At 39.7% G+C, this 22,961-nt stretch overlaps 1 protein-coding gene across 3 annotated transcripts in view; it reads left to right on the top strand.

The window, feature by feature from the left end:
- Nucleotides 1-22,961, top strand: part of FMN1 (formin 1) — a 437,404-nt gene that overhangs the window by 194,061 nt on the left and 220,382 nt on the right. For all 3 annotated transcript variants that reach the window (XM_018054501.1, XM_018054499.1, XM_018054500.1), the window contains one exon: nt 17,032-17,798. In XM_018054501.1, coding sequence (XP_017909990.1) covers nt 17,032-17,798 — 767 coding nt within the window. The remainder of the gene's footprint in view (nt 1-17,031; nt 17,799-22,961) is intronic.

The following is a 22,961-nucleotide window of genomic DNA, read 5'->3' as shown; positions in this document are numbered from 1 at the left end:
CAGGTATGTGGTCTGATACAGATGTTATATGGCTGGTCCTATATCATCATTAACCTTCATATTTAGTTATTAACTTTGGAATTACTTATGTAGAAATTATGTATGCATTTTTAGGTAATAGTGCCCCTGTCTTTTCACACTTTAAATTGGAATAGCTGTAACATTTAACATGGAAAAATTCTTGGAGAGAAAAAATTATAGTCATCTATAAACCTGTGTCAAACTCAATTCAAAGTGACATTTAAACTTTGCGTAGAGTAGTTAAACATTTATTTTGAAAACAATTCGTGAATTATGTTCCACGTTTGATCAACTAGGAAATAAGACTACTGATTTAAAGCTGTATCTTCCAATTACTGAAAAAAACTGAAAATGTAATTCTTGTAACAATTATCCTTTCAAAAAGCACAAATTACAGAGATGAGTATCAGTCAAAAGTAATATAGTTTAATCTAAGGGGGAGAATGCAGGAAGAAAACAAGAATGTGGTTTGTCTGTATTCCAGGAGAAAAGAATCAAGTCAAAATGAGATCTGATCCTTTCCAAGTTATTTTGTGTGCATCATACTTGAGTGTAATTTCACATGCATCTTGACGTTCCAAGTATTATTAAACATCTAGTAATCAGAACAAATGTTCTGCCAAATTCCATTTATTATCTTAACTGTTTAAGGCTTTGAGCACCCCAGATTTCTAAATATATAATTAAAATCCATATTAAAAAAATAAACCTAGATGGGGGATTTACATTTTTCCTAATTCATGTTTACACAAAGAAGAAATCTGTTTTTAAATATTACATCAGATCTTCGTGAGCTCAAATAAATCAGTGTGATACTTTGCCAAAACTTTCCAAAAATGATGAGTATTGATGCCCTGTGGTCAGGAAACTTCCTTTGTGAAGTTTTAGAATTCTCTAGTTACTCAAAATGAATGTTATTTCGGGTCTCTCTGCTTTCAAAGGTATGGAGCTTAGGTGCTACAGACGAGCTTTATCACTTTTATACTGCCAGTCCGTCTACATCCTCAATTGCACATATTCCGAATGTGGAAAGCACAGTTCTAGAAATTTCAGCCTCTTTCTAGATGCATCTGTGACTGGAGATGTTCTGTAAGTCTGACTGCTTATATAGTCATCCCTTAGTATCTGAGGGATTGGTTCTAGCACCCCTTCAAAATAACAAAATCCATAGATGCTCAAGTCCCCTATGTAAAATGGTACAGTACACTCAGCCCTCCATATCCATGGGCAGATACAGGGGATGACTATACAGAAACTCAAAAAAGAGGCCTAGCCATTATGGAGAACAAACTGGTCACCCACATTATTATTGGTGCTGTTTCAAGGTTCTTTTTTGTTGATCAAGGCATTTCTGTGGACCCAGTTCCAACCATTTTAGTGTGTGTCCCAGTAAAGGAAGATGAGGAAATAACTCATAATACTTGGATACACATGGAATAAAACATGTTTGTGGGCTCCTCAATTATTTTGAAATAAAGATTTGTTTGGAACTATAAAAATCCTTTACTAATAATAGGTATTCACAATGATGGCATTATGAATGCTTTTGATGTAGAATGTTTGTTCTGACTCACTTGGGGTCAGTACAGTTGTTAGCTGTCATCTCGGCCCTGTGTATATAATAAGGTAACTCAGTTTGGAGGTCCACTGAATGAAAGAAACTTACCAGGTCTGAATGGAGATACGCCTGTGACATTGGATTTACGAATGCTTATGAATTTCATGAGAGTTGTTGGAACGAATGTGGTCTCTAGCTCTGCCCTTGTCAGCTTGGACATCACTGAAGGTTTAATAGCAGTGATTAAAGACATTAGAAGGTTTGTAATCATGTATGTCAATAGGCTTTATGTAGGTACTATTCAATAGCTCCTGCCCTTTGTCTTCCTTTTGATAGCTGGACATGGTAATCACAGGCACAATAGCTTTAAGGACTTCTGAGTCAGTTGCGTGTGTGCCTGACTCTTTGTGACCCCAGACTGTAGCCCACCAGGCTCTTCTATCCATGAGATTTTCCTGGCAAGAATAGCGGAATGGGTTACCATTTCCTCCTCCAGAGGATCTTCCTCACCCAGGAATCGAACCCATGTCTCCTTCATTACAGGCAGATTCTTTACCACTGAGCCCCCGGGGAAGCCCTTGAGTCAGGGATCCTGAAAAAGGCATGCCTCCATTCATTCAACAGCTATCTGGGGCCCTACAGGCCAGGCTGTACTTACGGTTCTAGCAATGCACTGGTGAACAAGAGAGACAAAAACGTGAGCCCTCATAAAACTGACATACTTAGAGGAAGGAATGGGGAAAGCAGGTAGGTAGAGAAATCACAAAGGTGGGAAGAGAACTACGGAGTGATATTGTCAGCAAAAGCAAGACAGGCCATTTTTAAGTTCATTTGCAAAGTCACAGAGGAAGAATGAGGACAGATTCACTGAACTGGGTAACTTAGGAAGCCGTTAGTGATTTTGCCAGCATTTCCAGTAAAATGGTGGCAGCCTAAACCAGGTTTTTGAGAAATCACACAAAGGTATTATAAAGATGCAAAGTAGCTAGCTGCACATATTTTAGAAAGATGCTTGTCAGCAAATATAATGGGAGATTTTTTCCTTGAGGAGGGGGGCAGAGTTAAGCCAATTATTCTGATTTTTGTTGGGGGGATTAGTTAGAGGTGAAAACAAAGGAGAACTTGAGCACTTTTCAGGTAGAGGGTAAAAAGGCAAATGAGGTATTTATCGATGACTATGTTTAAATTGCTTGAGAAAAATCTTGTCATAAATATCAATGTATCTTGTATATAAGTGATAGCCTAACTTTTATTGTATGATACAATGCTAGTTTATTTTTCTGTGCATTCTCGTGGTATATGGATCCCACTTAATGCAGTTTATTTAGAAGAAAGGTTGACTTTAACCACATTATATACACTCTGTCCTCTAAAGGTCATTTGAATGTAGATATATATTTACCATGGGGAGCTGTATGGGTTATGTTAGTAGTTTCCAACTGACAGTATGCTGTAAACCTAACTAGTTGCTGTTACTTCTATCCAGTGTCTTAAAATTCTACATTGTTTTTCAGTCAGCATATTTCTTAATTTGTTCTGAACATATTATTTAGTTTCTTTTTTGTCCGATGAAAAATATATTAGGAAGAAAGACAGGTTATATCATCCTTATTTTACAGAATAGGAACCTGGAGGGTGATATTCAGCTTACAAACACTGATAGAATAAAAAAGGTCTCCTGTGTCTTGGAGACCCACTAGGTATAGGAAGAAACTTTTCTAATTGCCCTGTGTAACAGACTATCTGTATCGATAGGTGGTTTCTCTGCAACTAAAGAAAAAAAAGAAAACTGTCAATATATTGCTTAAAAGAAAATGAAAATCCAAGGCAATACTTTGATCCTTGCCTTAGAGACTGGCTCATGAAAAGCATAAAACTCTCATGGTGGCCTAGGAATAGATGTTAAGTACTTTTTTTCTTACATAAGTAAAAAACTTAGAACCCTGTTTCCTTGGACGTGCTTATTAATGAACAGCTATGAGGAAGTTGGACTCCTTATGAGTAACGAGATAGAAAGTAGGCTGTGCGAAAGCACCAGAGATGTGACGTCACAGTGTTCAAGGCACCGTAACATCCTGCCTAGGACTGTGAGCTCTCAGTCATTCATTCTCCCCTGGCCATCTGCTCACAAGCTGCAAGTTTCGAATGCTGCTGAACGTGGCCATCTGGGATGACTGCTACTCACTCCCTCCTAAGCCTGACCTTGGGAGAGAAAGCTCTGGAAATTGGGCCATAGAGGTGAAAAAAAATTAAACATTTGTCTTAGGAAATTTGGACAGTTGTGTCTTGTTGAGACCTAGGCAACTCTTTGGACATTTAGGGGACTCATTTCACTCTACTGTCTGTTGACATGTGTTTTCTTAAAAGAGAAAGATTTGGTTACAAACAAAATCTTGTTTGGAAGTCCAGTTGATGAGTGGCGTTTTATTTATAATGCATTTATTTTGCAGTTTTAAATCTATAGAAATGTGTGCATATGACTTACCATAATGTCAGTCTTCAAGATGCTTTTTTCATTGAGATAGAATTTTATATAAATAAAAAATCACTCTTTAGTGTATGCGTTTTGACAAGGCATGCAGTCACATAACCATACCACAATCAAAGCATAGAATATTCTCATTACCATAGAAAATTCTTCTGTGTCCTTTGGAAGACAGCTCCTCTTTTGAACTCAGAACCCTGTCCCCACTGATGATACTTTTTCTGCCCTTACAGCTTTGACTTTCCCAGAATGTCAAATAAATGGAATCATACGGTTTGTAGCCTTTTGAGTCCAGCTTCTAGCACTTAACCTAATACATTTGAGATTCAACTGTATTGTTGCATCTTCCAGTGGACCATTCCTTTTGTTTCTGGTTAGAATTCCTCTTTGCGCAAGTGCCGAAGTCTGTTGACCCTTCAGCAGCCGAAGAACATTTGAGTGGCTTTCAATTTGAGGTAATGCATTAGTCTGCATTCTCCACAGAAATGAAACTAATAGAAACTAATAGGGTTTATATATATATATAGATGTGTATATATATATATATATATATATATATATATATAGAGAGAGAGAGAGAGAGAGAGAGAGAGAGAGAGAGAGATTATAAGAAATTGGCTTACACAGTCAGGAAGCCTGATATGTCTCAAGATCTGTAGGGTGAGTTGGCAGTCTTGAGACCCAGAAAGATCCCATGCTGATATTTCAGACCTCAGGCAAGAAAATTAGCTGATGCCTCACTTTAAAGTTATTTAGGCTGGAGAAAGTTTTTCTTAATAATGTCAGCTTTGTATTCATTTAAGTTTTTAACTGATTGGATAAAAGAGAAGTCACTCAGTCTTGCTACCCAATGGACTGTAGCCTACCAGGCTCCATGGGATTTTCCAGGCAAGAGTACTGGATTGGATAAAACCTACCTGCATTAAGGAGAGCAGATTACTCAAGCTACTGATTTCAGTTGTTAATCTCATCTCAAAACACCCTCACAGAGGCACCTAGAATAATATTTGGCCAAATATCTGATCACCCCATGGCCTAGTAAAATTAACCATCACAGGCAATTAAACATAAAGCTATTAAAATATTTGCATATGGATTTTCATGTTAACATACATTGTTATTTCACTTGGACAAATAGCAGTGAGATTATTGGGTGATACGGAAAGTGTGTATCTAACTTTCTAAGAAACAAACTGTCTTCCAAAGTAGCTATACCATTTCACGTTCCTGTTTGTGAACTGAGAGTTCCAGTTGCTCCACGTGCTCCCCATTACTTGGTGTTATCATATGGGCCAGTTTACCTCTCACTCTCTCTCTTCCTCCCTCCCTCCCAGTAAGTGTGCAGTGGTATCTCATTGTGGTTTAATATGTATTTCCCTAATGACTAACATTGGACATCTTTTTATGTGTTTATATATCATCCATGTATCATTTTCATGAACTGTCCCTCATATCTTTTACCCATTTTGGGAGGGGAGGTTGTTTTCTTATTTTCATTTTAGTGGAGTTCTGTGTTCTGGGTACAAATCTTTTGTCAAGATACATATTTTACAGCTATTTTCTGCAAAAATTTGAGCACAAATTTATATTTAGGGATTTTCAATGTCGACTCTTTTATTAGCCACAGCACCCAATTACTTTCTATGTTTTATTTTACTAACAAAATCTCAAAAACCACATTTTACAAAATATATAGTTAAAAATGGAAACAGTTTTTGGAAAAAATTCCCTTACTATCCTAGGATTGTATTCAATTAAAATAATCCCTAAGATTGAAACATGAATTGTAGGAAATTTTTACTTTACAGTTGAACCAGTTAACAATTAAGAACTGTTGGAATTAGTTTTAATCATAAACATCACTCTGTCAGAAAGCCCCAAGTATAAAATTAAATGCTAAAATCATCTGTTACTCTGCCCATTCATGTGCTTGTCATATTTTTGCCAAAATAGGGTCCTACACAGAGCAGATTAGCCTGAGCCTTGGCCATGCACAGTGGAATATGATGCATGTGTGCCGTAGAGTATACTTACATGTATGTGTGTGTGTGTGCTTAGTCTTGTCCGACTCTTTGCAACCTCATGGACTGTAGCCCACCAGCTCCTCTGTCCATGGGATTCTCTAGGCAAAAATACTGGAGTGGGTAGCCATTTGCTTCTTGAATGTATACAAACCTGAATTTAAAACAAGGAAGGGAGGAAGAAAGGAAAGGAGAGAGACTAGCACAAAGTTATTACTTTCCTGATCAGTGAAACATTTTCAGATCATCCGAATAGATTCAGAAAGATGTCAGAGAAAACTCTGTATTTCAAAGGCTCTGAAAAACAAGCAAACCAAAAAACTAAGTACTTTAGTACTTAGTGTGCTGGTGGTATCCACATATGTAGGTTTTGGTGTAACTTTATATATTTTTAAAATCCATTGTTTTTAAGGTTATTTAAAAATATCCTTTTTAAATTAAAACAACAACAACAACACCTGTTTGCAGAACTGCTGAAATACCTCCATGGATCCCTAGAAACCTGATTGGTAAGCTGTTGATCTTTTTCTGAACTGTTTGTTTTACAAATGAAGAAGATAAGCAAATTTAAGGTCATACAACAGTCTTATGCTGAACTAAATCCAGTCATTCTGATTACTATTTTAGTGTTTTTTCCCCCCATTAGCTTGACCTGTCCTTTCCAATTGGAGCAGAAAATATTTCTCCTTAGGTCCATTACTTAGAGAAATGAAGATTATACTCAATTTTGTGAGCCCTTTTCTGGCATCTCAACTTATGTCTTGTATAATGAGTGCGTCTCTTGGCTGGGGTGAGCAATATTTGGAAATTTAAGCCATTTCCCTTCCTAGCTTCCTCCAAAGGAGGCATCCTAGGCCAGAGCCCAGATCTTAATGAAAAACACGTAAACCATCTTGTTTGTTTTCCCTGTCGATTAGTCTATAATTTAAAACCCATTCAATGGCAGATTTATCAAGTGACTAATCCCCAGGAAGACTAGAAGTGGCCAGGAGAAGGTGATTGTGGCCTAGGCACACATCATCGGTCATTTGTTCAAATATTAAGGTGGGAAGCCAAATGCCTCCTTACTTACTCATGAAAATACGTTCAGGGAGTGGGCCCTGAACTGACTCTTTACTGGGTAATAAAAGCAACACAGAGAACCGGGGATGTCTTTGCCGGATAAACTGGCCTCTGTGGTCGTTGGTTTTCTTCAGTTATCAGTGAAAATGTCATGTTTGCATAAGAGTGTAAAATCCACACCAGCTCAGCTTTCCTGAAAATTAAAAACAACTCAGATGAATACCTTTTCTCAGCTGGAATTTGAGCCTCTCAAAGTCTGACTTGTTTCTATATATATATGTATGTATGTGTATATATATATATATATATATATATATATATACATTTGCAAGATTGAGTGCATTGTAGATGCTCATTAAATCTAGATTGAAACTTAGACGGTAGAGAGACCAGAGTCTCATCTCATTTGCTGTAGTGAAGACTTGTTCAGAGTCTCTCTAGTTCATACAACATCACTATGAAAAGTAAGCTTACAAATAGGAAATTTATTACAGCCACTCCCCTGAACTTCTTCTTGCTAGCAGAAAGCTTTCTATTACATTAGTAAAAGATGTGAGACTATTTTTCTAATAGTAATCCTACAGTCTTAGGCATAAATTTCACTTCTAATGCCAGAAAGAACTCAGCAACTAGCCCCTTCTTACTTGCTCCTACTTGGTAATGCAATTTAAATGACGTGTTTTTTTTTATTTCACCCCCCTTTTCAATTAAAACCAGAAAAAGACAAAGTTGAGTATATGTGAAGCAAACCTAGTTAAGGAACCTACTTCACAGTTACTTACAAAAATGATCTAGTGGACAAATGGGCACTGGCCGTAGGGTAACAACTCCTCATAGACAGTGAGTGAATTGAGAAAGAAACAGTAATGTGATTGCTGTGATTACTTGAAGAACCTCAATTTGTCACAGTATTAAGGACCAGGGTTTAGCATCTGTTGCTTCTAAATGCATATGTATTCTGGAATGTGTCATACATACCTTATTGAGCTACCCGTAGCTTCATTAGTGACAATAATGAAGTGAAGTGAAGTGAAGTTGCTCAGTTGTGTCTGACTCTTTGCGACCCCATAGACTGTAGCCTACCAGGCTCCTCTGTCCATGGAATTTTCCAGGCAATAGTGCTGGAGTGGGTTGCGATTTCCTTCTCCAGGGGATCTTCCCAACCCAGGGCTCGAACCCGGGCCTCCCGCATTGTAGACAGACGCTTTACCGTCTGAGCCATCAGGAAAGTGACAATAATAACACAACATAAAACTCCCAAGTCCTCTTTCCTAGTAGAGAAGGAATTAGTATGTTGGTTCTTTGCCTAAAAGTATGCAGTCTTGGATTTGCTTATTAGATTTCAAATTATTTTTAAGAGGAAAAAACCTTGAAAGCCATTTCCATGAATGTCCCAAGGTATACCTGTTCTGTGACTTACACTAATTTAGTGATATTAATAACTTAGGAAGAAAACATTATTAGAATCCCCCATGAGTCATGACTTTATTTCTTTTGTTTCACAAGAACACTCTAGCCATGGTGAGGTTTTATCTTGTTGCCCAGGTAGGAACTTGAGTACAGATTTCAAAGATTTATCTGTTTGACTTCCTATTTGCTTGGATGACTATCCATAATTTTATTTGCTTATTTTCGGAGTATATTTCAGAATCCTGTCTGGAATAGCTATCACATTTCAGAAGTAATGCCCAACTTTATCTGAACTGCAGGCTGAACCACTGGTATGATTTCAGAGCCCTAATGAGTCTGCTTGACCTCCCATGTTGATTTGCATTCATGAGAGCTGGAACTCTTTCTTCGTGTGGCTTAGATGATACTGTGCTTTGCCTCTTTATACAGCTTTCATGAGCAGGACTGTCTGTATTATGGAAAGTTGAAGAGAAAGAGATAGGGTGAAGTTGTGGCTGTGGAAATTGCTACTATCTTAGAACTTGCCTGAAGTGATGCAGTTTCATTGCTTCTCTGCAGTCCCTTGGAATTGCTTTCCTAACCTGGAAGAATTGAGAATTTCCAAGAGTCCCTGGGAAAAGTTGACTTAGATTGTATAGCAGATAACCTGAATTTTTAATGGCCCCTGGCAGCACCACTGGGAGAGGATGTTCATAACAACAAAATGTTAATGGGTGATTTTTGCGCAGTGCCCGCCACCACCATGATGTCTTTCATCAGTAGGCACTTTTCCAATTCTTTTTGACAGACATATTTGTGGGGGCCAGGCAAGCAAGGTCTCCCTCATTGTTTGGGTTTCAGGACAGTGCGTTCCTTTGATGATATCTCTGAGCAGTGGTAATGTAGAGGATATTTTTTAAAAAATGAGAATTTGGTAGGGGAAGGGAGGTCCAGTCCCTGGGGAGACTGCAGGAGTTGCCTGGAGCCCAATTCCTAATCAGATTAGAATGACAAATACTGTTGGATTCTACTGCATAGTTCACTATACTTATGGGAATAACCTTTAAGCTTATTGTGAAGAGAACACTTATCGACCCTAAATATTTTAAATTGTTAAAATTAAGTAGTATCAATATTAATTTTTAGACCCGCACTTAAAAAAATCTTCAGTTCAGTTTAGTCACATTGCTCAGTCGTGTCCGACTCTTTGCGACCCCATGAATCGCAGCACGCCAGGCCTCCCTGTCCATCACCAACTCCCGGAGCTCACTCAGACCCGCGTCCATTGAGTCAGTGATGCCATCCAGCCATCTCATCCTCTGTCGTCCCCTTCTCCTCCTGCCCCCAGTCCCTCCCAGCATCAGAGTCTTTTCCAATGAGTCATCTAGAGGTTTTATTTGAATCTTCTAGGTAATAACAACAATGAAATCTCATAGTTTATGTTGTGCTTGTTTTAGTTGCTCAGTCATATCCGACTTTTTTGCAACCCCATGGACTATACCCCACTAGGCTCCTCTGTCCTTGGAATTCTCTAGGCAAGAGTCCTGGAGTGGGTTGCCATTTCTTTCTCCAGGGGATCTTCCCAACCCAGGGATCAAACCCTAGTCTCCCGCATTGCAGACAGATTCTTTACTGTCTTAGCCACCAGGGAAGGAAGGGGACCACATGTCTCTCTGTTTTTATATTTTCTTAGGCTTTTGAGTCTAGTTGGTTGGATAATACAGAGGTACAAGGAAGTCTTAACATTTAAAGCTAAAGAAATAATTCAATTCAATAAGCATTTAAGGATCACTAACTAGCCAAGTTGTGCGCAGTGTTCTGAAAGTTCAAGCATGAATAAAGCATGATCCCCAACTGCCTGGAGCTTTTAGATTTGCAAAGAAGATAAACCTAAGTGACTGTAATGTGATGTGAACCTAGGAAGTTCTTTGGCAACAGAGTCAAAGGAAAACTTTTGTCAGGAAGAATCAAGATTAGTTGAAGCCAGAAGGTTCAGTTGCAATGGAGTGAGTTTTCCTTCAGGGCTTTCACTAGGCAAAAATGGAGAGAAAGGGTGTTTCACAGAGAGGAAGCAGCATGTGCCAAAGCATAAAGATGTGGGAGTTAATGGGATGTTTGAATCTGTACTGGTGCAACATAGGGAAACTATAAAGAAGTATCTGCAAAAGTAAGCAGAGGGCAGGTTTTAAAGAGCCATGAGTGTCATGGAAAGAATTTAGGCTTATCTGCTGCATGAAATAACTATTCTCAATATGGGTAAGGAAGAGATAGTCTCTTTATAGGGATACATCAGAATTACCAAGGGACTTTTTCAAGTAATACGTATTCCTTTGGAGATTTTGCAATGACCCAAGTTAAAAAGTCATTGCCCAAAAAATCCCACCAATATTGTAGTGCCATACTATCTCAGCTGTATTTGGAGCAGAATAAAGATTTAGAACAGTTATTTCTGGTTTCAGCTCTGGCTGCCCAGGAATCCTTTGGGGGAGCTTTAAGGACACCTGTGTAAGAGCACCATCTCAGATCAATTGAATGATTATCTTTTGTGATGGCCCCATCAGGACTTTTTACAAAGCTCTTGAGATATTTCTTTTTTTTTAATATAAATTTATTTAATTGGTGGTTAATTACTTTACAATATTGTATTGGTTTTGCCATACATCAACATGAATCCGCCACAGGTATACACGTGTTCCCCATCCTGAACCCCCCTCCCTCCTCCCTCCCCGTACCATCCCTGTGGGTCATCCCAGTGCACCAGCCCCAAGCATCTAATATCATGCATTGAACCTGGACTGGCGATTTGTATCATATATAATATTATACATGTTTCAATGCCATTCTCCCAAATCATCCCACCCTCTCTAGATATTTCTAATAGGTAGCAGCCTGAGAACCATTACCTTAAACAGATAAAAAAGTATCAATCAAGGAAAAGGGGGATTGGAAGTGTTTTAATTGGGATTGCTCTCTTAAAGATTGTGAATTTGCATCTTGTTTAGAAGAAAATGGATATAGACTAATAGACTATGGCAGGTGGGAAGAGAATGTGATTGAAAATGAAAGTAATTGAAGCAATCAAGTTAAAAATAATGGAAGATAGATAAAAATTCAGGTGCAATTTGGAGATAAAACTTAGGGGAGATTGGAAAGATGTCAAAACTTAGACCTGCCTCCTTTCAAATGATGTTAGGGTAAGTGGGGAAAAACAACAGACTTTTAGCAGAGAAGGTTGGGGAAAGGGAAACTTGTAATGCTTCCTGTGTCCTAAAGAACATTTATTTAAAAATGATTGGAAGGTTTGTAGTCATTTTGTCTACTGTGTATAAACAACATGTTCTGTGCAAATGTAAAGGAGACTGAAAGGAGAGTCAGTAGGGTTTAAAAGCGTTATGTTCCCTTGATCCATCCTTATCTGTAATTCTGACTGTGAGGGTCTGAACTTGACATTTCATAAAGATTTCCAGGGTCATGCCTGGGAGTACATGATTATTTAACAGAAAATTCTACTCTGTGTATTTGATTCATCAAATCATTAACAGTCCTTCTAGCTATGGCTCTAGATAAAGGAGGGAAAACAGTATATGATTTCCAGGTAGAAAGTAAAAGTGGCACAGAAAGTAGAGTGAAAAAGTGTTAAAGGATGCTTTTCCTGAAGGCTTGGTTTATGATATACAGATTTGAGATGCCTATTTGTAATAGTGCTTGCGTGCTCATTCGTGCCCAAATCTTCATGACCTCATACTATAGTCTGCCAGGCTCCTTTGTCTATAGAATTTTCTAAGTAAGAATACTGAGTGGGTTGCCATTTCCTGCTCCAAGGGATCTTCCTGACCCAGGGATCGAACCTGCATCTTTTGCATCTCCTGCATCGGCAGGCACCACCTGGAAAGCCCCATTTGTAATAGAGCCAATAACAATTTGAAATAATTGACAGGATATGTATTACTATGTATAGGATATGTATTACTGAATGCAAGTTTGTGTGCCCAGCACACAGTGAGGCTAGACATGTTTAGATCAAAAGTTTAATGCAGGACCATGCAAGGAGACAGGCAGCTCATGCCCCCAAAGCCCCAGATTCTCCAAAGGGTTTCAGCAAAGTGCTTTTATAGGCAAGGTGAGGGAGGGATGATCAGTTGTTGCAAACTTACCAGTGTCAGAATCCTTTGTTCTTGCCTCTGTCCATGTAGATTAGGTGAGAATGTTCCTGTAAACCTCCAACAAGACAAATACTATTCTTTCTTACTGCAAGTTTTTTTCTGTTCATGAATGGACTCGTAAAGATCAGATCCCTGAGAACAAGCTGTCCTGTATATTTTAGACTATAGACAACATTCTTTTATAAAAGGTACAGAGCCAGCTTGACTAAGCACAGGCAACAAAGCACACTGGTTAAAGCAAAAGGAACCGATCTAATATGGAGTCAGATTTGTTCTTCCCTATTACATATGGAGGGGTTTCTCTGGTGTCTCAGTGGTAAAGAATCCACCTGCTAATGCAGGAGACATGAGTTTGATCCCTGCGTTGGGAAGATCCCTGGAGGAGTAAAAGGCAACTCACTCCACTATTCTTGCCTGAGAAATCCCATGGATAGAGGAGCTACAGTTCATGAGATAGCAAAGAGTAGGACACAACTGAGTGACTAAATGACAATTACATGTGGACAGACACAGAATGAATAAGGTGCTTATTACTTTAGTCACTTCAGATTACTCTGTCATGTTGAGCTTCTGCACATGAAATTGAAATGATCAAAACAAGTTGTGAAACGGAAGAGCAAAGGTAACTGGTTTCTTTATTTGGGCTATTTGGGCATATTGATATGGAGTACAAAGAAATTTAATGGTTCTTATTTGGTTATTCTTTATATTAGTAAGTACACTTTGTCAGGAAGCCAGCATGGAATCTCTGTTTGGTAATCTTTCCCCTTACCTTGGGTGTTTGCAGCAGACAGTAGAGGTGTTAAGAGAGGACAGTATTTGCAAAGGCCATGTGCACAAGTGTGGTCCTGGGAGAGAGAGGTTATATAGAACTGGAATCTAGGGCATGTTTGGAGAAGAGGCAGGGGCCAAGAGTGGACAAAATGGGCAAATACAGAAGAGTTCTCAATGTGGCCATGCTAAACAATTTTAATGTTAGCTTATAAGTAATGGCTAGTTGTTGAAGGGATTTTAAGGAATAAAGATATGAATTTAAAAAATGAATGAATGTGTCTAAACCAGGATCAGGAATATTATTGAGGTGACTCTTGTCACTGTCCAGGTAACTAAAACCCAATGAAGAGGTGAGGCATTGGGGGTAGAAGGTAAGGAATGAATCAAAGAAATTAATGAAACTCATCGATAATCTGTTAGAAATGAGAGAGAACAAGGAATCCATCATGATATCCAGATTTCTGAAAGGGATCGTTAATGCTGTTAATTGCAAAGAAGAATTTCAGAGGAGGAGGAGACCTAGCTTTGACATCATGAGTTCATTTTCAGACATACTGACTCTGAGATGGCTGATTAAAAATATTCAGGTAGACCAGTTCCAGAGGATAGTTGGAATTATGGTTTTAAGATACCAGTTTGGAAGTTGTGATAGAGTCAGTGACTGTCGTTTACCTCATGAGTATGCAAGATGACCAAGAGAGATAGTGTAGTGTGAGAAAGGTAATATGGGAAGGAGCATGCCTGGGGAACAGCATTTAAGGGATGAATGGAGGGAGAGGAGTCCACTGATTGACTGGAGAGAGCCAAGAAATAGGAAGAAAATAGGGGTGGGTGGAGAATTTTGACGATCAGGGATATAGAGAGAAATTCAAGGCAAGGCAGCAGTCAACTTCAACAATGCAGCCGAGAGGGCAAGAGGGAGGGTGAGAAAAGAAAGAGCAACAGCTACAAGGGACTAAAGAAGGATTTTTGTGTCTTTATTTTTTGCTTTAGAAGGATAGAGCATGGTGTTGGAAAACATGCTGAGAGCTGAAAGCAAGGTGACATGGCCACTGGCCTCCGTGGTCTGTCCGGCAGCAAAGAGACAAAATAATACCAGTGTATTATTACTACTGTAAGTGGTAATAGCATTGGTAGCAATACCATTAATACTACCATTGTAGCAAACTTCGATATTTCCTCTGAGACACTCCCCTCTGGTTTTACATATGTTAACTCACGTACTTCTCGTAACCTTGTGAGGTTCTGTTACTACCCCCATTTTCTGTATGAGAAAACTGATATACAGAGAAGTTAAGGAGCGTAACCAATTTGTGCTCTACCCACTACACTAAACAGATGAATTACAGAGCCATCGAAACGGTCTGTATAGATGAGTTCACCAGATTCAGCCAACTTAAAAGATCATTGGTTGAGAGGTGGGAAATGGGAGAGATGGGGACCTTTGTGTAGATATCATCCAGTTGTATGAGAGAAGACAGTTTCCTTTTGGAGCATGTCTTTGTAACTCTTTCATATTATTAAGAAGGTGAAGACTGTAAAATTATTGGCTCATCAACATTATCTGACTGCCAGGGCTTCCCTGGTGGCCTGGTGGCTAAGACGCTGCTCTCCCATCGACCAGGGTTCAATCCCTGTAGGAAACTGGATTCCATATGCCACAGCTAAGAGTTCATGTGCTACAACTGAAGATCCTACATGCTACAGCTAAGACCTGGTGCAGCCAAATAAATAATAAATGAATACTGTCTGACTGTTCACCTTCTTAGGTGAACAAGTTCGTCAGGAACAACGTTCAACATTTAGTTTGCTATGGCAGAACTATAGTTGGCACTAAAATGAAATTTAAATATTGGTGATAATTTAGGATGGTAATCAGGGCTGAAATATGGGTGGAGGTAGGCAGGAGAGGGAGATGGAGATGGGTAGAATATCCAAACAAAGATGATCTTTTTTTATTATTATTATTTTATTTTATTTTCTGGCCATGCAGCATGTGGGATCTTAGTTCCCTGACCAGGTATTGAACCTGTGCCTGCAGCATTGGGAGCGTGGAGTCTTAACCACTGGACCAGCAGGGAAGTCCCCAAAGATGATCTTGATCACATAGTTGAATGAAGCTTGAAGTTCCTTTCAGATAGTAGAACTCATGAAAGATGGATGGACTTTTGTATTTGTAGTACATTGTTCATCCTGACTGCTGAAGCCTTCCTAGTTTTATGCCTATGACTCCACCAAAGATGGCATTGTTTGGAAATTCTTAAGAATGATTAGATATCTATTCGTCTCTTCCTCTAATATTATCCTTAGCAACAGTAACACTCAGAACTAATGTTCCAAACAATGCCACCTTTTGCTGTGTCATAACCTTGACAGACTAGGCCATTGAAACTAATTATGCACCTTTTTAATGTAAGATATAACTGTACCTATATATCCTTTGGTGTTCTAGATATTTGTGGACTGAAAGTACAGTGAAGAACGTCTTATAAGCCATAACAAAGGCTTTTGGGACAGTGACTGAATATAACTATTATAGTGGTTTTTTATCCATCCATCTCATCAGTACTGTGTATTTGCTGTTCTAGCTGCTAGGGTACAGAAATAAGGGCACAGATACTGCCCCTGATTTCTTCTTGTGGAGTTTGCAGTCTGATGTGGAAGAAAGAAGTTAAATAGGTTCACCAGAAGTATTTAATTACTATTAAATTGAATTTTAGAAAAACCAACAAACTTGTAAATTATTGCCTCCCAGTTAACTGTAAAAGGCTAAATAATTTTGAATGCTGGGAAATGGACTAGTTAAGAACGAAGAGTATGCTGGTTTGCGCTGGTAATGAAAAGGAATGGATTCAAGGCATTGACATAACTGAAAAGATAAGCATTAAAAAGACAGGTATCCTATAAAATACTTTCAAATATAGAGTATATTGATAGCAGATCTTAATAGGTTCATTTTCTTTGCACTTAAATTGTTTTTTTTTAATTAGTATATTGTGAATGATTATAAACAGACACAAATGCTAATCATGGGCAGCTTTGATATGGAAACTCAAGAAAGAAAAGCACATGTATCGTAACTTCCTCCCGAGTTTTTTCTTTCTGCTGTGTTGTTTTGGAAACTCCAGAGGGGAGACATTCTATGGCTGACCGTGAGAGTACCAGCTCCTAGCCAAAAGGATCTCCAGACCTTTTTTTGTTCTTTTTCTCAAACCAAAAGTAATGAAAGGTGTATTCAATCATGTTCAAATCTTTATTGAAAGTTTTCTTTTGCATTTGACACTAAAACCAGTAGAAATTCTTAGAAGACTATTTTACTTTTATCCTTGTTGCCTGTGAGCTCAGATTGGATGCAATTGTTTTTACTCCAGCTATTTAAATCCTGGGAAAATTCATAAGGTGAAATTTATACCCTGTAGGATTCTCAGAATGACTCTTGTCTTTCCCTGTCTGTGCAGCCTTATGCTCTGATGGTATGGGGATGCTATTGAATATTTTATTTCTGATCATTTATTTTTTATAAATTTTTTGCTTCCTTTCCCATTGATATCTCTACAGGCTCAGTTTGAACTTCAAGCCTTTCACATCCGGGGTGAGCATGCAGTGATAACAGCAAGACTGGAAGAAACCATTGAGAATCTCAAACACGAGATAGAACACCGATGGCAAGGAGGATGCGAAGAGATGAGAGATGTATGTGTCTCCACGGATGATGACTGCCCTCCAAAGACTTTCAGAAATGTGTGCATCCAGACAGACAGAGAGACTTTCCTCAAACCCTGCGAAGGTGAAGGCAAGACAACCAGAAGTAACCAAATAATACCTAAAAAGCTGAACATCTCCTCTTTAAGCCAACTCTCTCCCCCAAATGACAACAAAGACACCTGTGTACCACCTGCAGAAGGCAGCTCATTGAATCAGCAGAAAGTACCTCCTTCCCCTCCCCCTCCTCCTCCTGCCCCACCACTACCAGCAGCCATCCCTCCCCCGCCTCCCCTCCAACCTGGACTTGGACCTTTGCCACCAGCACCTCCGCCACCACCTGTGAATACTGGACCGCCACCACCTCCCCCACCTCCTCTGCCTCCAAGTGCTGGACCTCCCCTACCTCCTCCTCCCCCACCTCCCCCTCCTTCCATCCCTCTACCCAACAACGGAGGTCCTCCTCCTGCTCCAGCACTCCCAGGACTCGCACCCCCACCTCCTCCTGGACTCTTCTTCGGAGTTGGCCCTTCTTCCAGCCAGTGTCCTCGGAAGCCAGCCATTGAACCCAGTTGTCCAATGAAGCCTCTGTACTGGACTAGGATACAAATAAGTGATAAGAGGTAAATTCAACTCCCTGGTCCATTCTCAGCTTGTGAATTGGCAGGATTTTGCACAGGTGATGTTGTATTCTTACGAGTTCAGTGTCTTTGCAGTGTGGCATTCATTCTCAAACATGGTAGTGAATGCCTTGAATAAATGAGGCTAGAATGTTTTGGGAAGAATGTCCCCACCAGGTCTTCTCTGTGTTCTGTATGGACTGATGGCTGGGAGAAATGGCATGTTCTATGTCAGACCCTTCTTAAAGGCATATATTCATTTGCTAGGTTAGAGAAGAGCCCAGAGCTATGTTAGTGTTTGCTCCTGTATCCCTGAAATTAGTGAAAGATCGTAAAGACACCGAGCCTGAGTCTACACTTCAGGTTCACTGAAGATTTTTAGAATATCTGTCTTGTTTTAGGATAGTATCATCAGCCCTATGATGTGTATGGAGAAGGCAATGGCACCCCACTCCAGTACTCTTGCCTGGAAAATCCCATGGATGGAGGAGCCTGGTGGGCTGCAGTCCATGGGGTTGCAAAGAGTCCGACATGACTGAGTGACTTGTTTCACTTTTCACTTTCATGCATTGGAGAAGGAAATGGCAACCCACTCCAGTGTTCTTGCCTGGAGAATCCCAGGGATGGCAGAGCCTGGTGGGCTGCCACCTCTGGGGTCACACAGGGTCGGATACGATTGAAGCGACTTAGCAGCAGTAGCAGCAGCATGATGTGTATATTAAACAAATAGCTGTAATTTTTCATTTTGTATTCAAAGAACCAGACATAGCTGAGTCATTAACTCTTCAAGTCAGTTCAGTTCAGTTGCTCAGTTGTGTCTGACTCCTTGCGACCGCATGGACTGCAGCATGCCAGGCCTCCCTGTCCATCACCAACCTCCAGAGTTTACTCAAACTCCTGTCCATTGAGTCGGTGATGCCATACAGCCATCTCATCCTCTGTCATCCCTTTCTCCCACCTTCAATCTTTCCCAGCATCAGTCTTTTCAAATGAGTCAGTTCTTCATATCAGGTGAAGTTTCAGCTTCAGCATCAGTCCTTCCAATGAATATTGAATGAATATTGAGGACTGATTTCCTTTAAGATGGACTGGTTGGCTCTCCTTGCAATGCAAGGGACTCTCAAGAGTCTTCTCCAACACCACAGTTCAAAAGCATCAATTCTTTGGCACTCAGCTTTCTTTATAGTCCAACTCTCACATCCATAAATGACTACTGGAAAAACCATCAATAGCTTTGATTATATGGACTTTTGTTGGCAAAGTAATGTCTCTGCTTTTTAATATGCTGTCTAGGTTGGTCATAACCTTTCTTCCACACAGTGAGTGTTTTTAATTTCATGGCTACAGTCACCATCTGCAGTGATTTTGGAGCCCCCCAAAATAAAGTCTGTCACTGTCTCCACTGTTTCCCCATCTGTTTGCCTTGAGGTGATGGGACCAGATGCCATGATCTTAGTTTTCTGAATGTTGAGTTTAGAGGGGAGTATTAAATTATCAAGTATCTCTGCTTGAACTCTGATACCCCTCACCACTGAGTGCCCTCACATTTTTATACTTTGTTGCCCTCTAGAGAAAGTGCCAATGGGTAGGTAGCTAAAAAGCATCTTCCATTTGTATAGGTTGTTATGGTGGGTCTATAAGGCAGCAAGAGATGCTTGCTTGAAAATTTCCACTCAAAAAGATCTGACTGGATTTCTTCTGCCTCATTTTGGAGCCCATCAGGAGGACAATTAGAAAGATATTGATTGGCTTCTTGACTATTCTTTAGATGTGAAGTTCATTTGTTGGCAAAGAACAGCAAATAGAGAATAGATTTTCACACTTAAATTTTTGAACTTATTCCCCAAATTAAGATGTGGTTTAAAATTTTTCTATTTCTGTAACATTCTGCTTAGAAATGGCAGGATACTGAACAAAATAACATGCAATTCGGTGAGCAAGTAAATGGAAATCACTCTAGGAGGGATGGGGTACACCTTGACACTAGCGTATGGTGAACCAAGTTGATTGTGTACTTTGTATTTGGCCCCTTTCCTCTCATCAAAAAATAAGAGCCACAAATTTTTTTTTAATGTTAATACTCTATATTTAAACTTCCCAAATGAATGATTAAAACACCATGAAATAGTCCTGAAATAGCTCCTACCATTAACCAGTGTGCTAGCATTCCTCTTTTCCCACTCAAGGCTCAGCTGACATTTCCTAAGAAACTATTTCTCAGAATATTTGGAGCCGTGTTCCCTTATTAGTGTTCTCAAATTAATGTGCAGTCATTCCAGGGTGATGAAGCTCACCCGTCAGCCCTGGCATTGTGTGTTCGGAGGGCACACAGAGCTGTTCCACACTTGGGTCTGCCTAACCTGCCTCAGCTTCATCCCCATAAGACTTCATGAGCAAATAATAGCCTGGACAATATCGGTGGTGTAATAGTAACAACTAGGAGATGTGAGTCCTTCACTGTTTAAGACAACAAAGACAAGCTGGAGGTAATCTGCATTTTTCGTGTCCTTATGTAGTTGGACATTTTGAGAAAGAAAACAGTTGAGTGCTCCAGTTCTTACCAGCTTCACCATAAATCTAGGGCTTCAGTTTTGTTACGAGTTGAATTGCTTCCCCCCAAATTGATTTACTAATGGCCTCGACCCCTCCCCCTTACCTCAGACTGTGACCTTACTTGTAAATAGGCGTGTTGAAGATGTGATTAGGTAGGTTAAGATGAGCTCAGCCTGGAGTAGGACCGACTTCTAATCCAAAATGACCAACTTTCTTATAAAATGGGGAAATGTGGACCCTGCCGGCTGGTTGAAGTCCTGCTGCCCCCAGCAAGTCCATTTTGAGCTAAGTTAAAAGTTAGATGGATGTACCCACTTTCCCGACCTGGGACTTCAGGAAATCCCTGCTTGGTGAACATGTCAGCTTTGAGCCTGAGTTCTAGGCACAGGGGTTTAGTCTCTTATTATGGGTCCCTCAGAATATCTTTCTACCTCGGAGCATGACTACATCTTTTAAATTAAAATGGTCTGAAGGTGCTGCGTACTACTCATTATGGACAGAAGCAAAATTATTTGGAAAGACGTGCTGTTTTGTATCACCAGAGGAGCAAGTACTTCATAATATACGTGACAAATTTTTCTCTTGGTCTTCTGAGGAATTAGGAATAAAAAATGAATTTTCTCTATTATATACACACTGCCTCTCCTCCAGCTAATGGGATTTTAAACTTTCACTGTTTTGCTTTCTTTGATGTCTGTTTTCTGTTTCTCGAGTAGGGAAAAGCCATTTATTTTATTTTTTTAAAGAAAAACACTCATCCAGCCACTCTGTTGGGCTTCCTCATAAGTGCCTTCCTAAGGAGAAAGCATCTTTCCTCTCCCTCTGCCCTCTTCCTGCCCCACCTCCTTCCTGCTTATGCCTGCATGCTTCTCCACTCTGTTATCGCTCCCCTCACCTCCTCCTCCTCCTCCCACCTTCCTCTTCCTCTTCTTTCGAGCTAAAATTGATTCAGTGGTCAGGAAAAAGTTGACATGATGGCAGACGGTCCGTTGTGAGAGCAGCTCCTTGTTACTGCCCCACCAACCCAGTTGCCTGCAACCTGCTAAGAAGTAGTATTCCAAAATTCTGTGATTCATTTTTGGAAATGCCTTTTCCCATAGAAATAATGTTGGAAATGGTCATGAGCTGCTAAACATGACTGCCTAAGCCAATTTACTTCAGTATATGAGTGAGGTACAGCCCTCATCATGCTGACCTGAGCTCAGAGTCCTTGGAGCTGGGGCCAGGTGGTACAGGTGCAGGAGATGGGGGGATGGGTCTGAATTATCTTCCTTGTGCATGACATTACCTGCCGCCTGGCACCCTCTCCTTAGCTTCCCAGAGCCTTGCTGAGGCCCTGTCCACAGTTCTGAGGCAGCATGCTCCACGATTTCCTGGTTGTCTTCTCCCACCAAGAACCCCTTTGCCAAGAGCAGCTGAGAAAAGCATTTAACATTAAAGGTGTTCATGTTTTGAACTGAAGTTAAGTGAGTGTGGGCAGGAGCGGTGCTGAGGAAGGAGCACACACAGATGGATGCACCGCACTGGGAATGTTCTAGCTCTTGGGTGACGATTTCACAGGTACTCACTATCTGTCATACATTATAACTTACATATGCCACATATATATTCTTAAATGCCTCAAATGTTACGTTGGAGAAATGGTAATAGGAAAACAAAAAAAGTGGAGAAAAGCAAATGTTCAGTTTTGTTATGGGCAAGAACCCAAATGTCATATTTCACAGGAAAGGCAGACACATAGCAAAATGTGAACACTCAGACCTGAAAAGACAGGGTTGCCAACAGTTTCAAATACAAAAAAAACTGTCATTTAGTATCAAAAAACTGTACAGACCACACTATGTAATAGTAGTTTCTTTCCTTTTCATTCACTGGGAAAATATGTATTGAAACAAAGGTAAGTATTTTTAGATATTATGGATCATAACAAACATACACATTTGATGTGTCTATTTGATGAGTAGATGAGACTTTTTTTTTTAAACCATCTTTGGGCATTAAAAGTGTTTTAAAATAAGGTGAGAAAGTAAGTTAAGAAAGTAGATATTTAGAAAATACGTTCTGGCTAAAAGGAGCCTGAATAGTATAATCCATCTAAGGCTGTTCTCAGAGGCAGTTCTTTTGAACTTGATTTCCCATATCTTCTTTCCTTCCTTTGTTTCAAAACTAGGCTGTACCTGTTTTTAGAGAGAGAAAAAAGCAAACAAACAATACAGTGTTTGCATGGGTGCTTTAGCTGTGGGGGCTGGTGCAATGGCATTGTTTGTTTTTATTAACACTATTGTTGAGATAGTATATTTTAAATCAAATATATCTAAATGAGCACAGCCTATTCATATATATGTATATATACATATATGGGTCCTGTACTTAGTTGATGTGAGCTAAACCCAAAAACCATATTTGAAATGAACAGAAAAAAAATCTACAAGAGGATAAATCCTCACTTTATCACTCCACTTTCGTTATATTTGGGAATTATCCCACGGAATGTCTCAGAATGGTGGCTCAGATGGTAAAGAATCTGCCTGCAATGCAGGAGACCATGGTTCAGTCCCAGGGACAGGAAGATCCCCTGGAGAAGGAAGTGGCCACCCATTCTAGTATTCTTGC

Source organism: Capra hircus, chromosome 10 (genome assembly GCF_001704415.2).
Source record: "Capra hircus breed San Clemente chromosome 10, ASM170441v1, whole genome shotgun sequence".
Classification (NCBI taxonomy): domain Eukaryota; kingdom Metazoa; phylum Chordata; class Mammalia; order Artiodactyla; family Bovidae; genus Capra; species Capra hircus.
The sequence above is the reverse complement of the archived record's forward strand: the minus strand, read 5'-3'. Positions and strand labels throughout refer to the sequence as shown.